The 20,362-nt window shown below is 52.5% G+C and overlaps 1 protein-coding gene across 1 annotated transcript; it reads right to left on the reverse strand.

Annotated features, from left to right (window-relative positions):
- Window positions 1–687: 687 nt before the first annotated feature.
- On the reverse strand, window positions 688–19,816 carry LOC100084867 (keratin, type II cytoskeletal 75-like). The gene is made up of 9 exons (XM_039913399.1): window positions 19,730–19,816; window positions 16,362–16,435; window positions 15,664–15,693; window positions 3,981–4,041; window positions 3,702–3,797; window positions 2,880–3,044; window positions 1,734–1,885; window positions 1,233–1,266; window positions 688–1,035 (listed from the first exon to the last, which is right to left on the reverse strand). The coding sequence occupies exons 1-9, from the start codon at window positions 19,814–19,816 to the stop codon at window positions 757–759; spliced, it is 978 nt and encodes a 325-aa protein (XP_039769333.1). The 3' UTR covers window positions 688–756.
- Window positions 19,817–20,362: the final 546 nt, after the last annotated feature.

Here is a 20,362-nt window from a genome sequence, read left to right on the forward strand (position 1 = left end):
ACTGCACAATATTCTGGTGACTGGTCTTGGAGGTAAAAAGGTACATATCTTTGGTGGTGACCTGGGAGCTGGAGCCCCCCAAGACCGAGTTCTCGCAGGGATCCGGGCATATCCAGGAGTCACCCCCGGTGATGACAGTCTCTCCCATGGCTGCCAAGGAAACATGCACAGGTCTGTCTGGAGTTCTTGGAGCCTTGAAAGGTCATCGCGAACAACACCCTGGCTCGAAACCTGTCCCCACTATCCCCCTCAGCTCCTCCATCCCTCCAGAGACAGCCTCCTTCCAGCCCCTCGATCCCCACACCCCACCACGACCCTGCCGCCTCGCACCGTCTGTTTTCCCATACCAGATAGGACTGGGCGGGGGGTGGGACACCCCTCCAGGATCGGGATGGGAGCCGGCTGAGGGCAGGAGCGCAAAGGTCTCTCCTGGTTCAGGGGTTCCCGGGGTCCAGGAGTGAGCTTGGAGCTGCTCTTCAAGGGGTGTTTGACAGAGCAGGTATGCTGCTTCTGCTGCCCTCCCTGAGCACCAAGTGGAGAGGACAGTGAGGAGAAAAATTCTTTTATTCATTCCATCGTATTTATTGAGTGCTTACTGAGTGCAGACCACTGTACTAAGCGCTAGGGAGAGTACAATATAAATGGATACATTCCCTGCCCACAGTGAGTTTACAGTCTAGACGGGGAGAGAGGAAGAGGGAGACTGAAGGGGGTACTAGATTCCCCCCAATCCCAGGGTCTTGAGGGATGGTTCCGCTAGCTGATCCCATCTCTCCAATTCCTAGGACCTCCTCCCTCTGCTCCCAGCACCCACCTGCACTCCTCGCCCTCCAGCAGGGTCTGGTAGGTGGCAACCTCGATGTCCAGCCCCATCTTGACGTTCATCATCTCCTGGTAATCCCGGAGCAGTTGGGCCAGGTCCCGCTTGGCCGCACCAAGGGCGGCCTCCAGGTCAGTCAGCTTGGCCCGGGCATCCTTGAGGGCCAACTCCCCACACTGCTCCACCTCAGCAGTGGCGACCTGCAGGTTGGTGCACTGCCCGGACACAGGGACAGCGTGGAAGAGTTAAACCTGAACCAGAGGGGAGGTGGGCATGGACCCAGGCAGGACCGGTCTCCGGGGTGGGAGCGGGAGAAATATGACTGGCTCCGAGATGCCCTGACCCTCTGTGAAATCACACCAAGTGAGACCAATCCACAGAAGCCCCGGCTAATAGCAGGACGGCACCGTACCCCCTCTCCCGGCATTCCGGACCCCGATCCGAGACTGGGCAAAGATTTACGGAAGAACTGGAAACGTCCTACCCTGCCCAATTAATCAATCAAATGTATGTACTGAGCACTTATTGTGCGCAGAGCATTGTACTAAGCGCTTGGGAGACACGTTCCCTGCCCACAGCTAGCATGGTGTAGTGGATACAGCATGGGCCTAGGAGTCAGAAGGACACGGGTTCTAATCCTGACTCTGCCACTTATTTGCAGTGTGGCCTTGGGCAAGTCACTTCACTTCACTGTGCCTCAGTTCTCTCATCTGTAAAATGGGGATTAAGATTGTGACCCTTATATGGGACAGGGATTGTGTCCAACCCGATTTGCTTATATTCACCCCAGTGCTTAGTAAGGTGACTGGCACATAATAATCATTTAACAAATACGGCTATTATTGTTGTTAATATTATAATTACAGTCTGGTCAAGCCATAAATTGGACCTGAATGACTGTTATGCAAATCACATGTAAATGAGCATCCCACCGCATACCAGCTTCTTGACGACTTCGATCTCTTGCTGCAGTCTCTGGATGACGCAGGTGAGCTCGGAGATCTGGGCCTCTGTCTCCTGAATGCTGTCTCCTTGCAGGGTCAAATCCTTCTTCAGATAATTATACTGGTAATGGGAGAAGTGAGGGAGACCCCAAGTCCCCCACCGCAATATCACCCTCAAAGTCCTGGCATCCAGCTCCCCTTGCCAAGACGAGTCCCAAATCCCACCCAGCACTTTAGAGTTTAGACTCTGGCTCTGCCACTTGCCTGCTGTGTGACCTTGGGCAAGTTCCTTAACGTCTCTTTGCCTCAGTTTCCCAATCTGTAAAATGGAGTTCGAATACCTAGTCTCTTTCCTACTTAGATTGTGATCCCCATGTGGGACAGGGACTGCATCTGACCTGATTATCTTGAATAACAATTGTAGATTTTTTTAAGTGCTTACTATGTGCCACGCACTGTACTGAGCGCTGGGGTGGATACAAGTAAACTGGGTTGGATACGGGCCCTGTCCCACAAGGAGCTCACAAGTCTCTACCCCAGCAATTAAGATAGTGTTTAGCACCTAGTGAGTACCTAAAAAATACCATTATTATGTGGTTGGGTGAAGAAGAGTGCGGAGGGCAGACCAGGTTGGGGGAAACGCCTGGAAGCGGGAGGTCAGAGCCCGAGGAGTCAGTGGGGGTTGGAGGTGGAATGAGAAGGTCTGTCTGGCTTCAAGTGAATAATAATAATAATGACGTGATAGTTGTTAAGTGTTTACTATGTACCAAGCACTATATTAAGCGCCGGGGTAAATATAAGCTAATCAGGTCCCACAGAAGGCTTACAGACTAAGTAGGAGGGAGAACAAGTACTGAATCCCCAATTTGCAGATGAGGTAACTGAGGTCCATAGAAGTGAAATGAGTTACCCGAGTTCTCACAGCAGACAAGTGGCAGAGAACACAGGACCTCTGACTCCCAGGCCCAGGCTCTTTCCACGGATCTTCTAACACGTAGGTGCAGGTCAGCTCTCCAACCTGTGCTTGGGGGGTGTTCGGGCACAGAGGAAGGAAGAGAGGGGCAGGACTAGACGCCTCTCTCCCCGCCCCGTGGGGCCCAGGCCGGCTCGCTCACCCTCATCTTGTACCAGCTCTCGGCCTCCTCCCGGCTCTGCCTGACGATGGCCTCGTACTGGGCTTTGACATCTGCGATGATGCCATCCGGGTCCAGGCAGCGGCTGTTATCCATCGACAGGATTACTGCCGTGTCGCCAATGCGCTTCTGCACCTGGGCCAGCTCCTGTCGAGACCACAGCCTCTGTTAGATCGGGACCCTCGCTCCTGCTGTCCCCCCCCCAACCCCTCCCCTCCTAAGCCCCTCTGCTCAGACTCACTAGAGCCAGAGGGGTTGGGACTGCCCGGACGGGCACCAGATGGAGGAGGATGGGAGCCGGGGGGCACAGGAGGGAGGGGGGCAAGGATGGTAAACTCATGTGGGTAGGGAATGTATATACCAACTCTGTTGCACTCTCCTAACTGCTTAGTGCAGGGCTCTGCACACGGTAAGCACTCAGTAAATACCACTGATAGAGAACTGTGCGGCTTGTGGAAAGAACATGGGCTTGGAAACTAGGGGTTCTGGGTTCTAATCCCAACTCTGCCCTTTGCCTGCTGGCTGACCTTGGACAAGTCAGTTAGCATCGCCGGATCTCAGTGTCCTCATCTGTAAAATGGGAATTCAGTACATGTTCTCCTTCCCCCTTAGAGCTTGAACCCCTGTGGCACAGGAACTGTGTCTGATCTGAATTTGTTGTATCCACCCCAGCTCTTAGCCCAAATATCAAATACTGTGGGGGGTTGGGGGAGAGGGAGCAGGGGCTGAGGTCATCGAGGGGAGAGGGCCGGGGAAATGAAGATTACACGAAGATTACATGTAAATGAGCATGCCCATCCTCACCTCCTTGTACAGCTCCTGCACGAAGTTGATCTCGTCCTTAAGGGTTGTCGCCTGGGCCTCCAGCTCCGCTTTATTCACGTAAGCCAGGTCTGCTTTCTAGGGAAGGGGGCAAGCCTCAAGAGTCTCTGAACTCACAGGCACAGATACTCGCCCACCGGAACCCCTGGAGCCCCTATCCGACCTCCGTGGTCCGTGCGGGGTAGGGGAAAGGTACTCTGCCTCATCCATCATGCCCTCTGCCGTGGCTCGGATCCCCCGTGACCAGAGTCCGGAACTCACCTTCTTGAGGGCCACGAAGTCATTTTCCGCTGTGCCGCGCTTCAGGAGTTCTGCTTCGTACCTGAACAGGAAGTTGGGGGGAAATGCTTTCAACTCCTACACTCCCAAAGTCATCTGGTCCATCCCCCTGTTGCTGCACCAAGCCCAAAGGCCCAGTTCCAACTCTCCCCCTTCACAGCAGGTAGTCGATCTCTTCCCCCCTTCCCCCCATGCCCCCAGTCCTGTCCCTCCAACTATCCAGAACAGGAAAATCCATGCATTCTGCTCTTCAGGAAGTTCTTCCTCTGCTCTAACTCAAGGCCCTCCTGCTGCAGTGTTAGCCCAGCTTCCCCCACCCTGCGCCACTGCATCCATTGTAAAGAGCTTGCCCAGCCTCTCTGCCCACACCCTCTTGAAACGGGCACTGGGGAACAGACAGTTGCAAGGCAGGTGCCTGGACCAGTCCCTGGCCTGGAGGCTGTGAGTCACGAGATCCGGGGGCTTTCTCCTCCCGGCCCGATGTTGCCCCCAGCCCACACATGTCCGCACACCAAGATGGGGAGTCTTGAGTCACTTCTGCAACCTGGAACAAATGAACGTACGAGAAGAATTTCTGAAATGCTGTGGTATTTGTACTAAACGCTGGGATAATCAGGTCCAACATGGGGAGAACAGTATTGAATCCCCATTTTGCAGATGAGGGAACTGAAGCACGGAGAAGCAAAGTGATTTGCCCAAGGTCACAAAGCAGGTATGTGGCAGAGCCAGGATTAGAAACCAGGATCTCTGACTCCCAAGCCCCTATTCTTTTCACTAGGCTTCACTGCTTTTCTGTGGTCTATTCCTCCCAGTGAGCCCGTAATAATAATAATAATTATTATTATTATGGTATATGTTAAGCGCTTACTATGTGCCAGGCACTGTACTAAGTGGGATTGTGAAAATCAGATGGTGAGAAAAATGAAAATAAGGAGTTGAGAATATTGAAGATCAGACAGCAAGAATAAGGATCAGGCCATGAGGTGGCAAGAGTAGTGAAAATCAGGCAAGGAGAAAAATGAAAAATCAGTACAAAAAATGAAAGTCAGGTGGTGAGAAAAATTGAAACCAGGCCTGAAGAAAAATGAAGTCTTAGTGATAAGAATAATGATCAGACAGAGAGAACTATGAAGGTCAGATGGGTAGAAGTCTAGAATACCCCCAATTTTATCCTTGCTCATCTTCCTGCTCTTGTTAGTTGTAAATAATTTCTGCCTCCCCCATTAGATTGTTAACTTCTTTAGGGTAAGAAACGTGTGTCTTCCTTTTGTGGTATTCGCTCAAGAGCTTTGTTCAGCACTCTGCACATAGTAAGCGTTCAGTAATCGTCACTGATTAAATGACTGAGAATAATGAAAATCAGGTAATGGGAATAAAGAAAATCAGACAGTGGGACTATTGAAAACCAAGCAGTGGGATTAATGAAAATCAGGTAGCAATTATAAGAAAACTCTGACAGTGGGAATAATGAAAATTAGGCAGTGGGACTAATGGAAATCAAGTAGCAGGACTAATGAAAATGAAGCAATTGGATTCCTGAAAATCAGGTAGCAGGACTAATGAAAATCAGGCAGCAGGAATAAGAAAATTCAGTCAGTGGGAATAATGAAAATAAGGCAACAGAAAAAATGACAATCAGGGAAGAGAAATTACGAAAATCAGGCATTTGAGGATAATGAAAATCAGGCAATGGGAATAATGAAAATTAGGCAGCGGGACTAAAAAAAGGGAGATGGGACTAATGAAAATCACGCAACAGAAATATGCATATCAGGCAGTGGGAATGATGCCATCAGCGAGAAGGAATAATGAAAGTCAGGCAGTGGGAATAATATAAATCAGGCAGTGGGAATAATGAAAATCAGGTAGTGGGAATAAAAAAAATCAGGCAGCAGAAATAAAAAATGTCAGGTAGTGGGAATTGTGACTATCAGCCAGAAAGAATAATGAAATTTAGGCAGTGGGGCTGATGCAGTCAGTTACTTGTCCTTGAAGTCATCCACCCGTCCTGGGAAGTCCCAGAGAAGTGAAGAGACTTGCCCAAGGTCACACAGGAGACAAGTGGCGGAGCCAGGATTATGTCGAAGGGGTGGACACAGGCTTCCCGCAAGGCAAGACTGCTTTCCCCCTCCACTCCCTGTCCATCCAGGGGCCACAGTGAGTCTGTCCTGATTTGCTCGTGAGGCTGGTAGCCCCTAGCAGACCAGGCTCGGGATGCCCGAGCACCCCTAGACCCCACAAGGTAGGGATCCCCCCCATTCCTTCCTGATTCTGACACCTCTGCCTCCAGTCTCACCCGAATCCCTCCTGTTGCTCTCCCCACCTTCCCCAGGAACAATCACCACCCAGGGAAAGTTCCCCAGAATGGGGTGGCGAGGGTGGAGCCCGCGTGCAGGAGTTCCAGTTGCATTCCTAGGAAGAGGCAGCTGCCAGCATCAATGCCACCATAGCTGATGCTTCTTGATTTCTATCTCGCCTTTGATTACACAGGGGAGGGGCTAGTTGCCCCCTCTGTCTATGACCCAGGACATGGGAACAGCCCCAGCTTGGACCCTTCAGAGACCCCCTAAGCCGGGCCCCTCTACACTACCTGCAGTCAGCCCCGATAGAGCAATAATAAAATAATAATAATGGTATTTGTTAAATGCTTACAATGTGCAAGCATTCATTCCTTCAATCGTATTTATTGAGCGCTTACTGTGTGCAGAGCACCATAAACGCTTGGAATGGACATTTCGGCAACAGAGACAATCCCTGCCCAACGACGGGCTCACAGTCTAAAAGGGGGAGACAGACAGAAAAGCGAAACAAGTAGTCAGGCATCAATTCCATCAAAATAAATAGAATCATAGATATATATACATCATTAATTAAAAAGTAATAAGTAATATATACAAATATACACAAGTGCTGTGGGGAGGGGAAGGGGGTAGAACAGAGGGAGGAGGGGGAATAGAAAGGGGAGGAAAGGCGGAGGGAAAGGGAGGGCTCAGTCTGGGAAGGCCTCCTGGAGGAGGTGAGCTCTCAGTAGGGCTTTGAAGAGGGGAAGACAGATAGTTTGGCAGACGTGAGGAGGGAGCGCAATCCAGCACTGTTCTAAGCGCTGAAATAGATACAAGGTAATCAGGTTGTCCCACCTTGGGCTCACAGTCTTCATCCCCATTTTACAGCTGAGGGAACGAAGGCACAGAAAACTTAAATGGCTTGCCCAAGGCTACAGAGCAGACAAGTGGCAGGTCCAGGATTAGAACCCATGACCTTCTGACTCCCAGGCTCGGGCTCCAGCCACTGTGGAGTAGCGATAGCAGCAGCGGGATTAGCAGGAGCAGAGGCAGGAGCAGTTGTAGCTTTTTCACTAGGCCACGCTGTGGAAGCGTACTGATGATGAACTGATGAACTTGCATCTACCCCAGCGCTTAATACACCGCCTGCCGTGTAGTAAGCGATTAATAAATACCATAAAAATTTAAAGAAAAAACAATTCCTAAACTGGAGTTGACTGATGGATTTGTACGATTTAGGGGTGCAGGAATTTAGACTCCACACACTGGGTTTGAATGGGGAGGGGGAAGTGATAGAAGAATCTGAGGTCATTTGGTCCATCCCCCTGTCTCTGGGAACGTCCACGCCTTCCCCGGCACAGCCAGACACAAGGGTTTTCCTCATGATTCTAAGTGTTGGTCTCCTGGGGTGGACAAGTCCGCTAATCAGGGCAGAGTGGGGCACTGTACTAGATGCCTGGGAAGATACAGTCCAAGAAGGAGGTAGGAGACAGGGAAGGAGAGAGCGATATTGAGAGGGGAAAGGAGGAAGACTCTGTTCATTCATTCATTCATTCATGCAATTGTATTTACTGAACACTTCCTGGGTGCAGAGCGGGAAAGTCCAATACCATAATAAACAGACACATTCCCTGCCCACAACAAGCGTACAGACTGTTGGACCCCATCCATAACAGGGAGTTCCTCTTTCAGTCTCACCTCAATCTCTCATACTGCAAGCCCCACCCCTTGCCCCAGTTTGAGGAATGATGCGTGTGCTGACCCCACCCCCCTTCCCAGTGGCGTGAGCCTGGGCCCAGTCCCGGACTCCGAAGGGCTTGGTACTGGCTTCTCTATCACCCATGTCAACTCCCTGCCCACTCGCCCCCAGACCCCCACCCCTTCCTTTTTTTTAATGGTATTTGTTAAGTGCTTACTATGTGCCAGGCATTGTACTAAGCGCTGGGACAGAACCATCAGGTCGGACACTGTCCACGTCCCCCGTGGGCCTCACAGTCTTTATCCCCTTTTTACAGACGAGGTAACTGAGGCACAGAGAAATTACGTGATTTGCCCCGGGTCTCACAGCAGACACGTGGCAGAGAGGAATTGGAGCCCTGGTCCTTCTGACTCCCAGGTCTGGGCTCTATCCATTAGACCGCACTGCTTCTCACTAGCCCACGCAGCTCCGGACCCCCTTCTCCTCCGTCTCCTTGCCCCTCCTGGGGAAGGGTCAGCCTGCAGAGCCACACCCCCAGCTCCCCACCCTGCCTGCCCTCTGAGGGAGACCTCTCAGCCCAACCCCAATCAATCAATCACATTTATTGAGTGCTCACTGTGTTTGGAGCACTGTACTAAGCGTTTGGGAGAGTACTCCGGGCTTGGGAGTCAGAGGTCATGGGTTCGAATTCCGCCTCTGCCACTTGTCAGCTGGGTGACTGTGGGCAAGTCACTTCACTTCTCTGTGCCTCAGTTACCTCATCTGTAAAATGGGGATCAACTGTGAGGCTCACGTGGGACAACCTGATTACCCTGTATCTACCCCAGCGCTTAGAACAGTGCTCGGCACATAGTAAGCGCTTAACAAATACCAACATTATTATTACTCATTCAATAATATTTAGTGGGGGCTTCCTGTGTGCAGAGCACTGTTCTAAGCACTTGGGAGAGTACTCATTCATTCATTCAGTAGTATTTACTGAGGGCTTACTGTGTGCAGAGCATTCTACTAAACGCTTGGGAGAGTACAATACAACCATAAACAGGCACATTCCCTGCCCACAAGGAGCTTACAATCTAGAAGGGGAGGCAGGCACTAATATGAATAAATAAATTCCGCATATGGACAGGGGTGCTGCGGGGCTGAGGGAGGGGCGAATAGAGGGAGCAAATCCCCTCAATAATAATAATGTTGGTATTTGTTAAGCGCTTACTGTGTGCAGAGCACTGTTCTAAGCGCTGGGGGAGATCCAGGGTCATCAGGTTGTCCCACGTGAGGCTCACAGTCTTCATCCCCATTTTGCAGATGAGGGAACTGAGGTACAGAGAAGTGAAGTGACTTGCCCACAGTCACACAGCTGACAAATGGCAGATCTGGGATTCGAACCCATGACCTCTGACTCCCAAGCCCGGGCTCTTTCCACTGAGCCACGCTGTCCCAACCCTCTCTCCACACCCCCCCCCCTCCCCCCCAAGGCACGACCCTGCTCAAGCCAGGCCATCCGCATCCATTCATGCAATCGTAATTATTGAGCGCTCACTATGTGCACAGCCCTGTACTAAGCGTTTGGGAGAGTCCAATAGAACAATAAACAGACACATTCCCTGCCCTCAACAAGTTTACAGTCAAGAAGGCTGGGGGTCCCGCCTATTCCAGGGTTTCCCGCCCCCCACTCCCGGGGGTCTCCTGGATTCCCAAAAAGACTAGGATTCCCAGAGCCGAGGTCCCTCCCTCCTTCCTTCCCTCTCCCGGTTCCCGGGAACATTCCCGTCCGCGGGATCGTCCCGTTCCCGGTCTCTTCTCTTGGTCTTGATGCCTCCTGCAGGCCACAATCGGCCCTGCACGCCGCCCGGTCTGCAGCAAGAGGGATGGAGGTTAGACCATAGCCCGGAGTCCGACGCTAGAGCAGGGAAGGGGCCGTGACGTTTCTGCGTCCCCAGACTCGCCCCTGTCCGCCCCCTGGGGAAGCCCTGACCAGAGGCAGAGGGATGGATGAGATGATCTCTGCCCTTCTTTTCCAGCAAGTCACTTCCCTTCTCTGGGCCTTAGTTCCCTCATCTGTAAAATGATAATAATAATAATAATGGCATTTGTGAAGCGCTTCCTGTGTGACAAGCATTGTTCTAAGCGCTGGGGTAGATACAAGGTAATGAGGTGGACCCACATGGGGCTCACCGTCTTAATCCCTATTTTACAGATGAGGGAACTGAGGCACAGAGAAGTTAAGTGACTTGGCCAAAGTCACACGGCTGGTTAGTGGCAGAGCGGGGATTAGAACCCACGACCTCTGACTCTCAAGCCCGTGCTTTTTTCACAAAGCCACGTTGCTTCTCTAAAACGGGGATGGAGACTGTGAGCTCTACGTGGGACAGGGACCGTGTCCAACTCGATTTGCTTGTATCCACTCCAAGGCTTAGTCCAGTACCTGGCACATAGTAAGCGCTTAACAAATACCATCGTTATTATTATTGTTATAAGTATCTACGTCTCTGCTTGTACGTATGTGTGTGCACGTCTGTGTGTACACATGTGTACTTGGTGGGGGGATAGTGGGGCAACTGCTCTAGAATCCAGTTTTTCCTCCTGCTGAGGCCATGGGGGCTGAGAGCAGCCCTGCTTCCCACCAGCTGGGAACCACCAGGCCCAGAGACCGAAACCAAGAGACCCAGCCCAGCCCCTCCCCACCCGCCAACACCTCCAGGGAACAGGGGCCTGGGGTTGGCTTCCCACACACACTGTCACCCCGTCCTTGCCCCTGCCTCTGCCCCTTTCATTCATTCGCTGGTTTTTATTAAGCGCTTACTATGTGCAGAGCACTGTACTAAGCATTTGGGACAGTATAATGCAACGATAAGCACATTCCCTGTCTACAGTGAGCTTAAAGTCTGGGGTGGGGGGAGACAGACACGAATAGAAATAAACAAATGACAGCTATGGACATAAGTGCTGTGGGGCTGGGAGGGGGATGAATAAAGGGAGCAAATCAGGGCAAAGCAGAAGGGAGTGAGAGAGGAAGAAATGGGGGGCTAAATCTGGGAAGGCCTCTTGGAGGAGGTGTGCCTTCAATAATGCTTTGAAGTGGGGGAAATTGTCCCTGCCCCTGTCTGACTCTGCTCTTCTCCCTGGCCCTGCCCCCTGACCTTGTCTCTGCCCCTATCCCTGCCCCTGCTTCTACCAGGAAGACACCCCCCACACCCGCCTCAGTGTCCTTTCCCGTCACCCCACCCCGGCCCCTCAATCCATCCTGCACCCAAATCTGTCTCAGCCCCCCCACCCACCGCCATCACCACGGTGTCTGCTCCCAGCCCTGGGGCACGGGCACAGCCGAGAAAACAAACCGGTCTCTCGCCCCTGGCGGGGTTGGAGGGTGGAGGGGGGGTTCCTGCCGGGGCAGGCCCAGGGAGGTTACCTGCGGTCAGGACACCCCCCTCTCCCAGTGGGGAGGGGAGGGGAACTACAGGGAGTTGGGAGGAGTCCGGAACAGAGTAAGGAAAGACAGGGGTCAGGGCACTTTCGGGGGCAGAGGAAGAAAGAGGGGCAGGATGAGGGAAGAGCCAGGCTTTCTGATTGCAACTGCTGAGGCCTGGAGGTAGAAGGCGGCACCTGATGACTTTGGGGGCACTTCAGGGCCAGTTCTGGGGTCCTCTATCTTTCCTGTCCACTATCTAAGAGCAAGGAAATAAATCTCACTTTTTCATGATAATTAATAATAATTGCTGGTATTTGTTAAGCCCTTACTGTGTGCCAGGCACTGTACTAAGCACTGAGGTGGAGACAAGCAGATCGGGTTGAACACGGTGCCTGGTCCGTGTGGGGCTCACAGTCTCAATCTCCATTTTACAGATGAGATAACTGAGGCACCGAGTAGTTAAGTGACTTGCCCATGTTCATGCACCATTATTATTAATAATAATAATAATGGCTCTTGCTAAGCATTTACTCTGTGTCAAGCACTGTTCTAAGTGCTCGGGTAAATACGAGATAATCAGGTGGGACACAGTCCCTGTCCCACATGGGGCTCACAATCTAAGTAGGAGGGAGAACAGGGTTTGAATCCCCCGTTTGCAGGTGAGGTAACTGAAGTATAGGGAAGTTAAGTGACTTGCCCAAGTTCAAACAGCAGGCATGTGGTAGAGCTGGGATTAGAATCCAGACTGTCTGATTCCCGGACCCGTGCTCTTTCCGACTGGGCACGCTGCTTCTCTCATACTCATTTGGTCCTGGCTAGTAAAACCCTCCATCCCGATTGAGAGGGGGGGAAAGGGAGATGGGTTAGGGGATGGGGGGGGACTTAAAACCACCCTCTCCCCCCATCACATATCTCTGAAACCACTTTCACCCTCCTCCTTCCTGCTGGCACTCTACCTCACTGAGTCCCCTTCCAGAGAAAGCCCAGAATGCACTGATGTTCCTTCCTTGAATGCGGGGGGCAGAGCTGGCTGGTGGATCGGGGCAGGCTGGTACTGATTTTCAAGCTTCCCAAAATACTAATGCATGGATTGGGACGTGTTCTGAGGGGAAAGGAGTCAGCACAGGTCTCAGTCTTGCATGAGATTTTTGGAGACTGGGAGAACAGGGGGTACAGAGAATGGGGCAGAGGGAAGAAGAGGCAGGGTCCCTGCCCTCGAGAGGCTGCCAACCTGCTGGGGGGAAGAGTGGGTACATGCCCAGACATATATATACACACCCACACATCCAGCGCTTAGAACAGTGCTTTGCACATAGTAAGCACTTAACAAATACCATCATTATTATTATTATTACCTCCACCCCCAGGGCAAGACCACTCCAGGCCCCCAGAGCACAGCCATCAGACACATAGACAAGCAGTGTAGGGGTGCAGGAATCAATCCATCCGTGGTATTTATTGACTTATTGCATGCAGAGCTCTGTACTAAGCACTTGGGAGAGTCCAATACAATAATAATGATAATAATAATGGTATTTGTTAAGCGCCGAGGTGGTTCTGCAAAGGGGAAGGGGCCAAGGGGCATCCAGACTATCCAACCCTCTCCCGCTCCCCCTCCTCCAGGGGGCTGGGGTGTGATGGGTGGGAGGGTGGGGGGGGGGGTGTTCATGCTCTGTTCGGGGCTTTGCTCCGGGCTGGGGGGTGAGGCTGGGGGTGTGGTGGTGGGTCAGGGGGGTAGGAGGGAGGGGCAGGGGGCAGGGCAGATCTGCCCCACTGAACAACATCAGTCCCCGCCTGGGCCAGAAGGTGGCGCCTGCCTGTGCCAGCACCCCTTCCCTGGTCCTTATCTCCTTCTCTTCTATCTCATTGTCTGAGGGGGCAAAGTTGGGGTGTCCTCACCCCCCACCCCCACCCCGACCCCCTCCCTCTCGCTCCCATCTCCCACCTCCAAGCTCTTCCCCCCACGTTGAAACGCCCTCCCTCCTCCTCTTCCCCAAACCACAACCCTGCTTTGCCCTCCCTAGGGCCCACCTCCTCCAGGAGATTCTCCCAGATTAGCCCGGGGAACGCGTCTACCAACTCCGCTAGACTGTACGCTCCCAAGCGCTTAGGACAGTGTTGTATACACAGTAAGCAATCGAACACACTCCAGTCCCTCTGATTTCCTCCAATTTGGCCCCCCGTTCCGCGTCTCTGCAGAAGGTTTCAGCTGTTTGTGCCTTTAGCGATCTGTATTTTGGGGGGTGACTCTGTGTGCGGGTGCAGTGTTTCTGTTGTTCGTACCTTTGGCGATCTGAATTTTGGGGGGGTAATGTGTGCGTGCATTACATGTAACCTTTCTGTTTGTATCTTTAACAATCTGTATTTTAGGGAAGACTCTTGTGTGTTTGTGAGTATGTGTGTCCATGTGTGTGCATGTGTGTGGGGAATGTTTCTGTCGTTTGTGCCTTTAGCAATCTGTATTGGGGGCTGTGTGTGTGGAACATTTCTGTTATTTGTGCCTTTAGCAATCTGTATTTTAGGAGGTAATTGTGCCTGTGCATCTGTGTGTGAGGAATATTTATGTTTGTGCATTTAGCGATCTGTATTTGCGGGGGGTGACTGTGCTTTTATTTGTGCAAAATGTTTCTCTTGTTTGTGCCTTTAGCAGTCTGTATTTTGCGGGGGGTAATTCTGCGTATGTGTTGACTCCGCCAGCAGCCTGGCAGCCCCTCGAGGGCGGGGACCCTTTCGCCCCCTTCCCCACCCCACGTACCCCATGGTGCACCCTCAAGGGGGACAAAAGGGGGACTTCCCCCCAAAAGGGCCGGGCCACCCGAGATCGGCCCTGTCCCACAGCGAGGACGCCGGGGGCCCCGGTGGGTGGACCCGATGGGTGGACCCTGCTTCCCAGGATCCTCTGCACCCGGGGTGACTCAGAGCTGACACTGGGCCTTTCCTGGCCCTGGGGCTGTGGGTGATGTCACCCCCAAAGAAGCTTACTCCCCCTCTTCACCGCACCCCGCCCCCGCCGCCCCTGCCAGCTGCCTGAGAGGTCAACCCGTCCATCCCCCTGCCTCCGGGCCGCTCCGAACACCCCACATGCACACACGCTCCGTCCACGGGCCCCCTCCCCAGTGCTTGGGAGGAGGCAACTGTCTACCCTGCGTCCTTCCTACTGCTGTCCCGGCCCCACATCGGGAAGAAGAAGAGGGAGGGGATACGCATGCATTTGTTTTCATGGTATCTGAAAAATCCCTATTCTGTAAAATGGGGATTAAGACTGTGAGCCCCACGTGGGACAACCTGATTTCCCTGTGTCTACCCCAGCGCTTAGAACAGTGCTCTGCACATAGCAAGCACTTAAATACCAACATTATTATTAGTAGTAGTAGTATTTGCTAAGTGCCTGTTATGTGTCAAGCACTGTACTAAGCATTTAGGTAGACACAAGATAATCAGGTCGGACACAGTTCCACAGGGGGCTCACCTTCTAAAGGGGTGGGCCAGGAAGGCTCAGCATGATTTGGAGGGTAGGAGGGGCGTCCCAAGCAGCCCTCTCCACACCCCACGCAGTCTCCCGGGGCAGTCAACCAATTGTATTTATTGAGCGCTTACTATGTGCAGAATACTAAGCGCTTGGGAGAGTACAGGACAACATAATTAGCAGACACATGAAACTCTTGTCCCAGCTTGAACTGGGTTCCCCTCAAGAGAGGACTGGGGCAGGGGGCCGGGAGAGGGGCTTGGTGGGGGCCACCTCAGGCTGCGTTAGGCTTCCAAGACAACCAGTGTCCAGGGGAGGGGCAGTGGGAACTGGTTTATTGTGAGTCCACACAGACCAGAAGGCTGCGGCTGAGATTTTTATCTCAGAATTGGGGTCTCCCCACCTCGGCATCAGCCTCGGCCTCTGGCTCCCATCTCCCACCTCCAGGTTGAAATGCCCTCCCTCCTCCTTTTCCCCAAACCACAACCCTGCTCCACCCTCATTCATTCATTCAATCGAATTTATTGAGCATTTACTGTGTGCAGACCACTGTACTAAGCGCTTGGAAAGTACAATTCGGAAACAAATAGAGACCAGCCCTGCCCACAACGGGCTCACAGTCTAGAAGGGGGGAGCCCTCCTTACCTGAAGCCCACCCCCTCCAGGAGATTCTCCCAGATTGGCCTGGGAATGTGTCTACCAACTCTGCTTCATCATACTCTCGCAAACACTGGCAGACAGTATTCTGCACACCAGAAGCATTTCATAAATCATGATCATTATTATTATGGTATTTGTTAAGCACTTACCATGTGCCAGGCACTGTACAAAGCACTGAAGTAGATACGAGCCAATCCCGGCTCTGCCACTTGTCTGCTGGGTGACCTTGGGCAAGCCACTTAACTTCTCTGGGCCTCAGATACCTCCTCTGCAAAATGGGGATGAAGACTCTTAGCCCCAGGTGGGACATCCGGATTTCCTTGCATCTACCCCAGCGCTTAGAACAGTGCGTGGCACATAGTAAGCACTTCATAAATACCATAATCATTATGATTATTATAATTAATCGGGTTGGACACAGTCCCTGTGCCACATCGGGCTCCCAGTCGCCCTCCTCATTTTCCAGACGAGGTAACTGAGGCCCAGAAAAGTGAAGTGACTTGTCCAAGGTCACCCTGCAGATAAGTGGCATCTCCCTCCGCCCCAATCCCTGCTCTGGGGCCAGGGCCGAGTCTCCCCTTCGGGCCGGACCCAGGCGTCCGGGCCCTCGCCGCCCGGTTCCTCCGGCCGGGAGGGACGGGGAGAGTTGGGAGGGTGGGGGCGGGGACCCTTAGAAATCCAAAAAATGTCCCGAGCCAGCAAATCTGCTTGTTGTCTTCCGAAAACGCCCGCCCCCTCCCTCTCCCTCCAGCTGGCTGGGCGTGTGAATCAGAGGCAGGTTAGGGAAGAGGGCGCTGGGTGTGTGTGTGAAAATCTAATTCCCCCTCGGGGACGCTCAGGCAATTACCGGCGTGAAAACGAGCAGGCGGCAAATTCGGGCTTCGCCAACAATAGGTCCCGGGCCCCACCCCTCCGCCTCACCTGGGAGCAGGTATGCGAGGCCGGAGACCGCTGGGAAAAACAGGGCCGGGCCGGGAGCCGCCGGAACGATACTGAGGCAGGGGGTTGGCCCCGGTGACCTCTCCAGCTTCCCTTCCCGGACCGAGGTCGGGGAGGCCCGGGGACGATGGTCGGGTAGAATACCAACGGTCTCCAAAGCAGCAGGGAATGGGTCTGTTTATTGTCGCAGGGTACTCTCCCGAGCGCTTTGAACAGTGCCCTGCACACAGGAAGCGCTCAGGAAATACCACTGATTTGCACTGCACCTCCGTCTGGCCTGTTTCGCCGCCGACCCCTGGCCCACGTCCTGCCTCTGACCTGGAATGCCCACCCTCCTCAAACCCTTCGGACAAGGACTCTCCCCTCGCCCCCTTCGAAGCCTTATTGAAGGCCCATCTCCTCCAAGAGGCCTTCCCAGACTAAGCCCCACTTTTCCTCATCTCCTATCCCTTCTGCATCGCCCTAACTTGCTCCCTTTGCTCTTCCCCCCTCCCAGCCCCACATTGCTTATGTCCAGATCTGTCATCTTATTTACTTGTCTGTCTTCCCCCACCCAAAGTGTAAGCTCGCTGTGGGCAGGGAATGACACTATTTATTGTTGCATTGTACTTTCCCAAGCGCTTAGTACAGTGCTCTGCACACAGTAAGCACTCAATAAATATGATCGAATGAATGAATGGATTGACTGGATGACTGTAGCAGCCAAGGCGGAGCCAGGGGAGAGAGGGGGAGGCTGGGGTGGGTGGGGGGAAGGGGATCAGAGAGGCTGAAACTCCCTTAAAAAGACCCACAACTACTTCCAGTCTGTCGTCCTAGAAGACCAGCAAACCGGCCCGAAGAAACCTGGTTTCCCATGCGGGTCAAGAAGCAGCAAGTTAATCCTGTAAAGGTGGTGGAACACCACCAGCGACCTCTGACCCATGCAGAGCCTAGCTCCAGCCCTCCCTTTTCCTCCCCCTTTGCCACAGTCACCTCCGGCCCCCAAGACTCTCCAGGCTAAATAATAATATTCGTGGCTTTTGTTAAAGTGCTTGCTACACGTCAGTCACTGGACTTGTCAGCTGTGTGACTGTGGGCAAGTCACTTAACTTCTCTGTGCCTCAGTTCCCTTATCTGTAAAATGGGGATTAAGACTGTGAGCCCTACGTGGGACAACCTGATTCCCCTGTGTCTACCCCAGCGCTTAGAACAGTGCTCTGCACATAGTAAGCGCTTAACAAATACCAACATTATTATTATTATTATTACTAAGCACTGGATAAAGGCAAATTGGGTTGGACATAGTCCCTGTCCCAGGTGGGGCTCACAGTCTTAATCCCCATTTTACAGATGAGGGGACTGAAGCACAGGGAAGTAAAGTGACTTGCCCAAGGTCACACAGCAGACAAGTGGCAGAGCTGGGATTGGAACCCAGTTCCTTCTGACTCCCAGGCCCAGGATCTGTTCCCTAGGCCAGGCTGCTTCTCTGAAGCAACAAATACTCTGGCCAACAGCGCCCAAAATACACACACACTCACTCACTCACTCACTCACTCACTCACTCACTCACTCACTCCAGAGAACAAATCAAGCACCAGATCTGGATCCTGGTGTTCCCACAATCTCCTTTTGTTTCTGTTCCTGCACCCTCCATTCCCCAGAAGTCTAGACCAGAGCTGGGATAGGGGCTGGGAGTGGGGAGGAGAAGGGGTGGGCCGCCCGAAGACTCCCCCACCACCACCTCCCAGGGATCCTCTTCCAGCAGGGAAAGAAAGGGGGCAGAGGGATCATGAATCTCGGGAAAATTCATGGATCTCATTAAATTATAAACTCCTTATGGGCAGAGAGGGTTTCAACTAACTATTGTGCTTCCCCAAGCACTCAGTACAGTGCTCTTCACACAGTAGTCTGTAAATTCCTTGCAGGTAGGAAGCATATCTACTAACTCTATCTATTCTTCCAACTGCTCAATACAGTGCTCTGCACTTCTGCTACAGCTCCTCCTACTACTCTTACTACAGTGCTCAGCACTTAGAACAGTGCTTGGCACATAGTAGGTGCTTAACAAATACCATAAATATTATTACTACTATGTTACAGCTAGTACTAATAAAAATTGTGGCATTTGTTAAGCGCTTACTATGTGCTAAGCGCTGGAGTGGATATAAGCAAACCAAGTTGGACACAGTCCCTGTCCCATGTGGGGCTCACGGACTCATTCCCCATTCTACCGATGAGGAAACTGAGGCCCAGAGAGGTGAAGTGACTTGTCCACCACAACAGCAGACAAGGGGCAGAGCCGGGATTAGAACCCATGACCTTCTGACTCCCAGGCCCGGGTTCTATCCACTATGGTGTGCTGCTACTCTTAATAGACTGTAAGCCTTCTGTGGGCAGGAAATGTGTCTGCCAACTCCATTCATTCATTCAATCGTATTTGTTGAGCACTTACTGTGTGTAGAGCACGGTACTAAGCGCTTGGAATGGACAATTTGGCAACAGATAGAGATAATCCCTGCCCAACAACGGGCTCACAGACTAAAAGGGGGAGGCAGACGGCAAAATAAATCAACTCTGTTATGTCGTTATAGCGTACTCTCCCAAGAGCTTACTATGGTAAGCACTGAATAAATATGATTGATTGATTAATTGAGTGCTACTATTCATTCAATAGTACTTATTGAGCACTTACTATGTGCAGAGCACTGTACTAACCGCTTGGAATGTACAATTTAGCAACAGATACTATTCTTCCCCCCAAGGGAACCCCGCCACAGAGGAGAGCCCCATCCAGAGACGGTGTGGGGATGACCAGCTGGCGGGCCAAAACATTGCTACTCTTTGAATGGCATCTGGCGTGATCGGAAAAACTCAGGATCCGAGCTGCGACCCTGGCGGGTGAGCAGGAAGGAGGGCGGAGGCGGCTCGGGAAATCCAGGGGAATCAAAGCGTCTCATCCCTGTGGGGTGAGGGGGAGGGGAGCTGGGGTGCCGCCCCACCCAGACGCCACCGCTGCCTCTTCCACCACGGGCCCTGCCTGCCACCCGACTGCCTCCCTCCTCCCCTCCCTTCGATTCCCATCACACCCTGAGCAGTAAAACTGGCTTTTATGACCAGTGTGGGGGCTGTTTGTGTGTGTTTTTGTGTGTGTGAGTGTGTGTGTGAGTGCCACTGTGGCAGGGGGAGAGCAGGGGGGGAGCTGTGCATACCTGTGTGGGAGTGTATGTCCCTGCATGCCTGTGTGTGGGAATGTGCAAGCAAGCATGCTTCTCTGTGTGTGTGTGCATACGTGCATACCTGGGTGCCTGCTTGGAGTTGTGTGTTTGTGTAGATGTAGGTTTGAGGGTGCTGTGGAGGCGGTGTGCATACATAGAGAGGAAGCATGGCCTAGTGGATAGAGTAGGGGCCCGAGAGTCAGAAGGAACCGGGTTCTAATCCTGACTCTGCCACTCGTCTGCTGGGTGACCTCGGGCAAGTCTCTTCTCTGGGCCTCAGTTCCCCCATCTGGAAAATGGGGATTAAGATTGTAAGCCCCTCGTGGGACTGTATCCAACCCGATTTGCTTGTGTGCACCTCAGTGTTTAGTACAGTGCCTGGAACATAGTAAGCACTTAACCAATGCCACGGTTATTATTAATATTATTACATGCCTGCGTGTGTGACTATTTATATTCATGCCTGTCTCTGGGTGTTTGCGTGTGGATGAGTGTATGCAGTTGTTCATTCATTCAATAGTATTTATTGAGCACTTACTATGTGCAGAGCACTGTACTAAGCAGTTGGAATGTACAATTCGGCAACAGATAGAGACAATCCCTGAGTTGTATGTGTGGGGGGGGAAGAGTTGGGGGGTGGCCAACACACTGCCCTGTTGCTAGCCCTTGGCACCCCCCCTCCAGGGGGCACCCAGGCACAGAGGGTCCAGGGACT

Source organism: Ornithorhynchus anatinus, chromosome 10 (genome assembly GCF_004115215.2).
Source record: "Ornithorhynchus anatinus isolate Pmale09 chromosome 10, mOrnAna1.pri.v4, whole genome shotgun sequence".
Lineage (NCBI taxonomy): Eukaryota > Metazoa > Chordata > Mammalia > Monotremata > Ornithorhynchidae > Ornithorhynchus > Ornithorhynchus anatinus.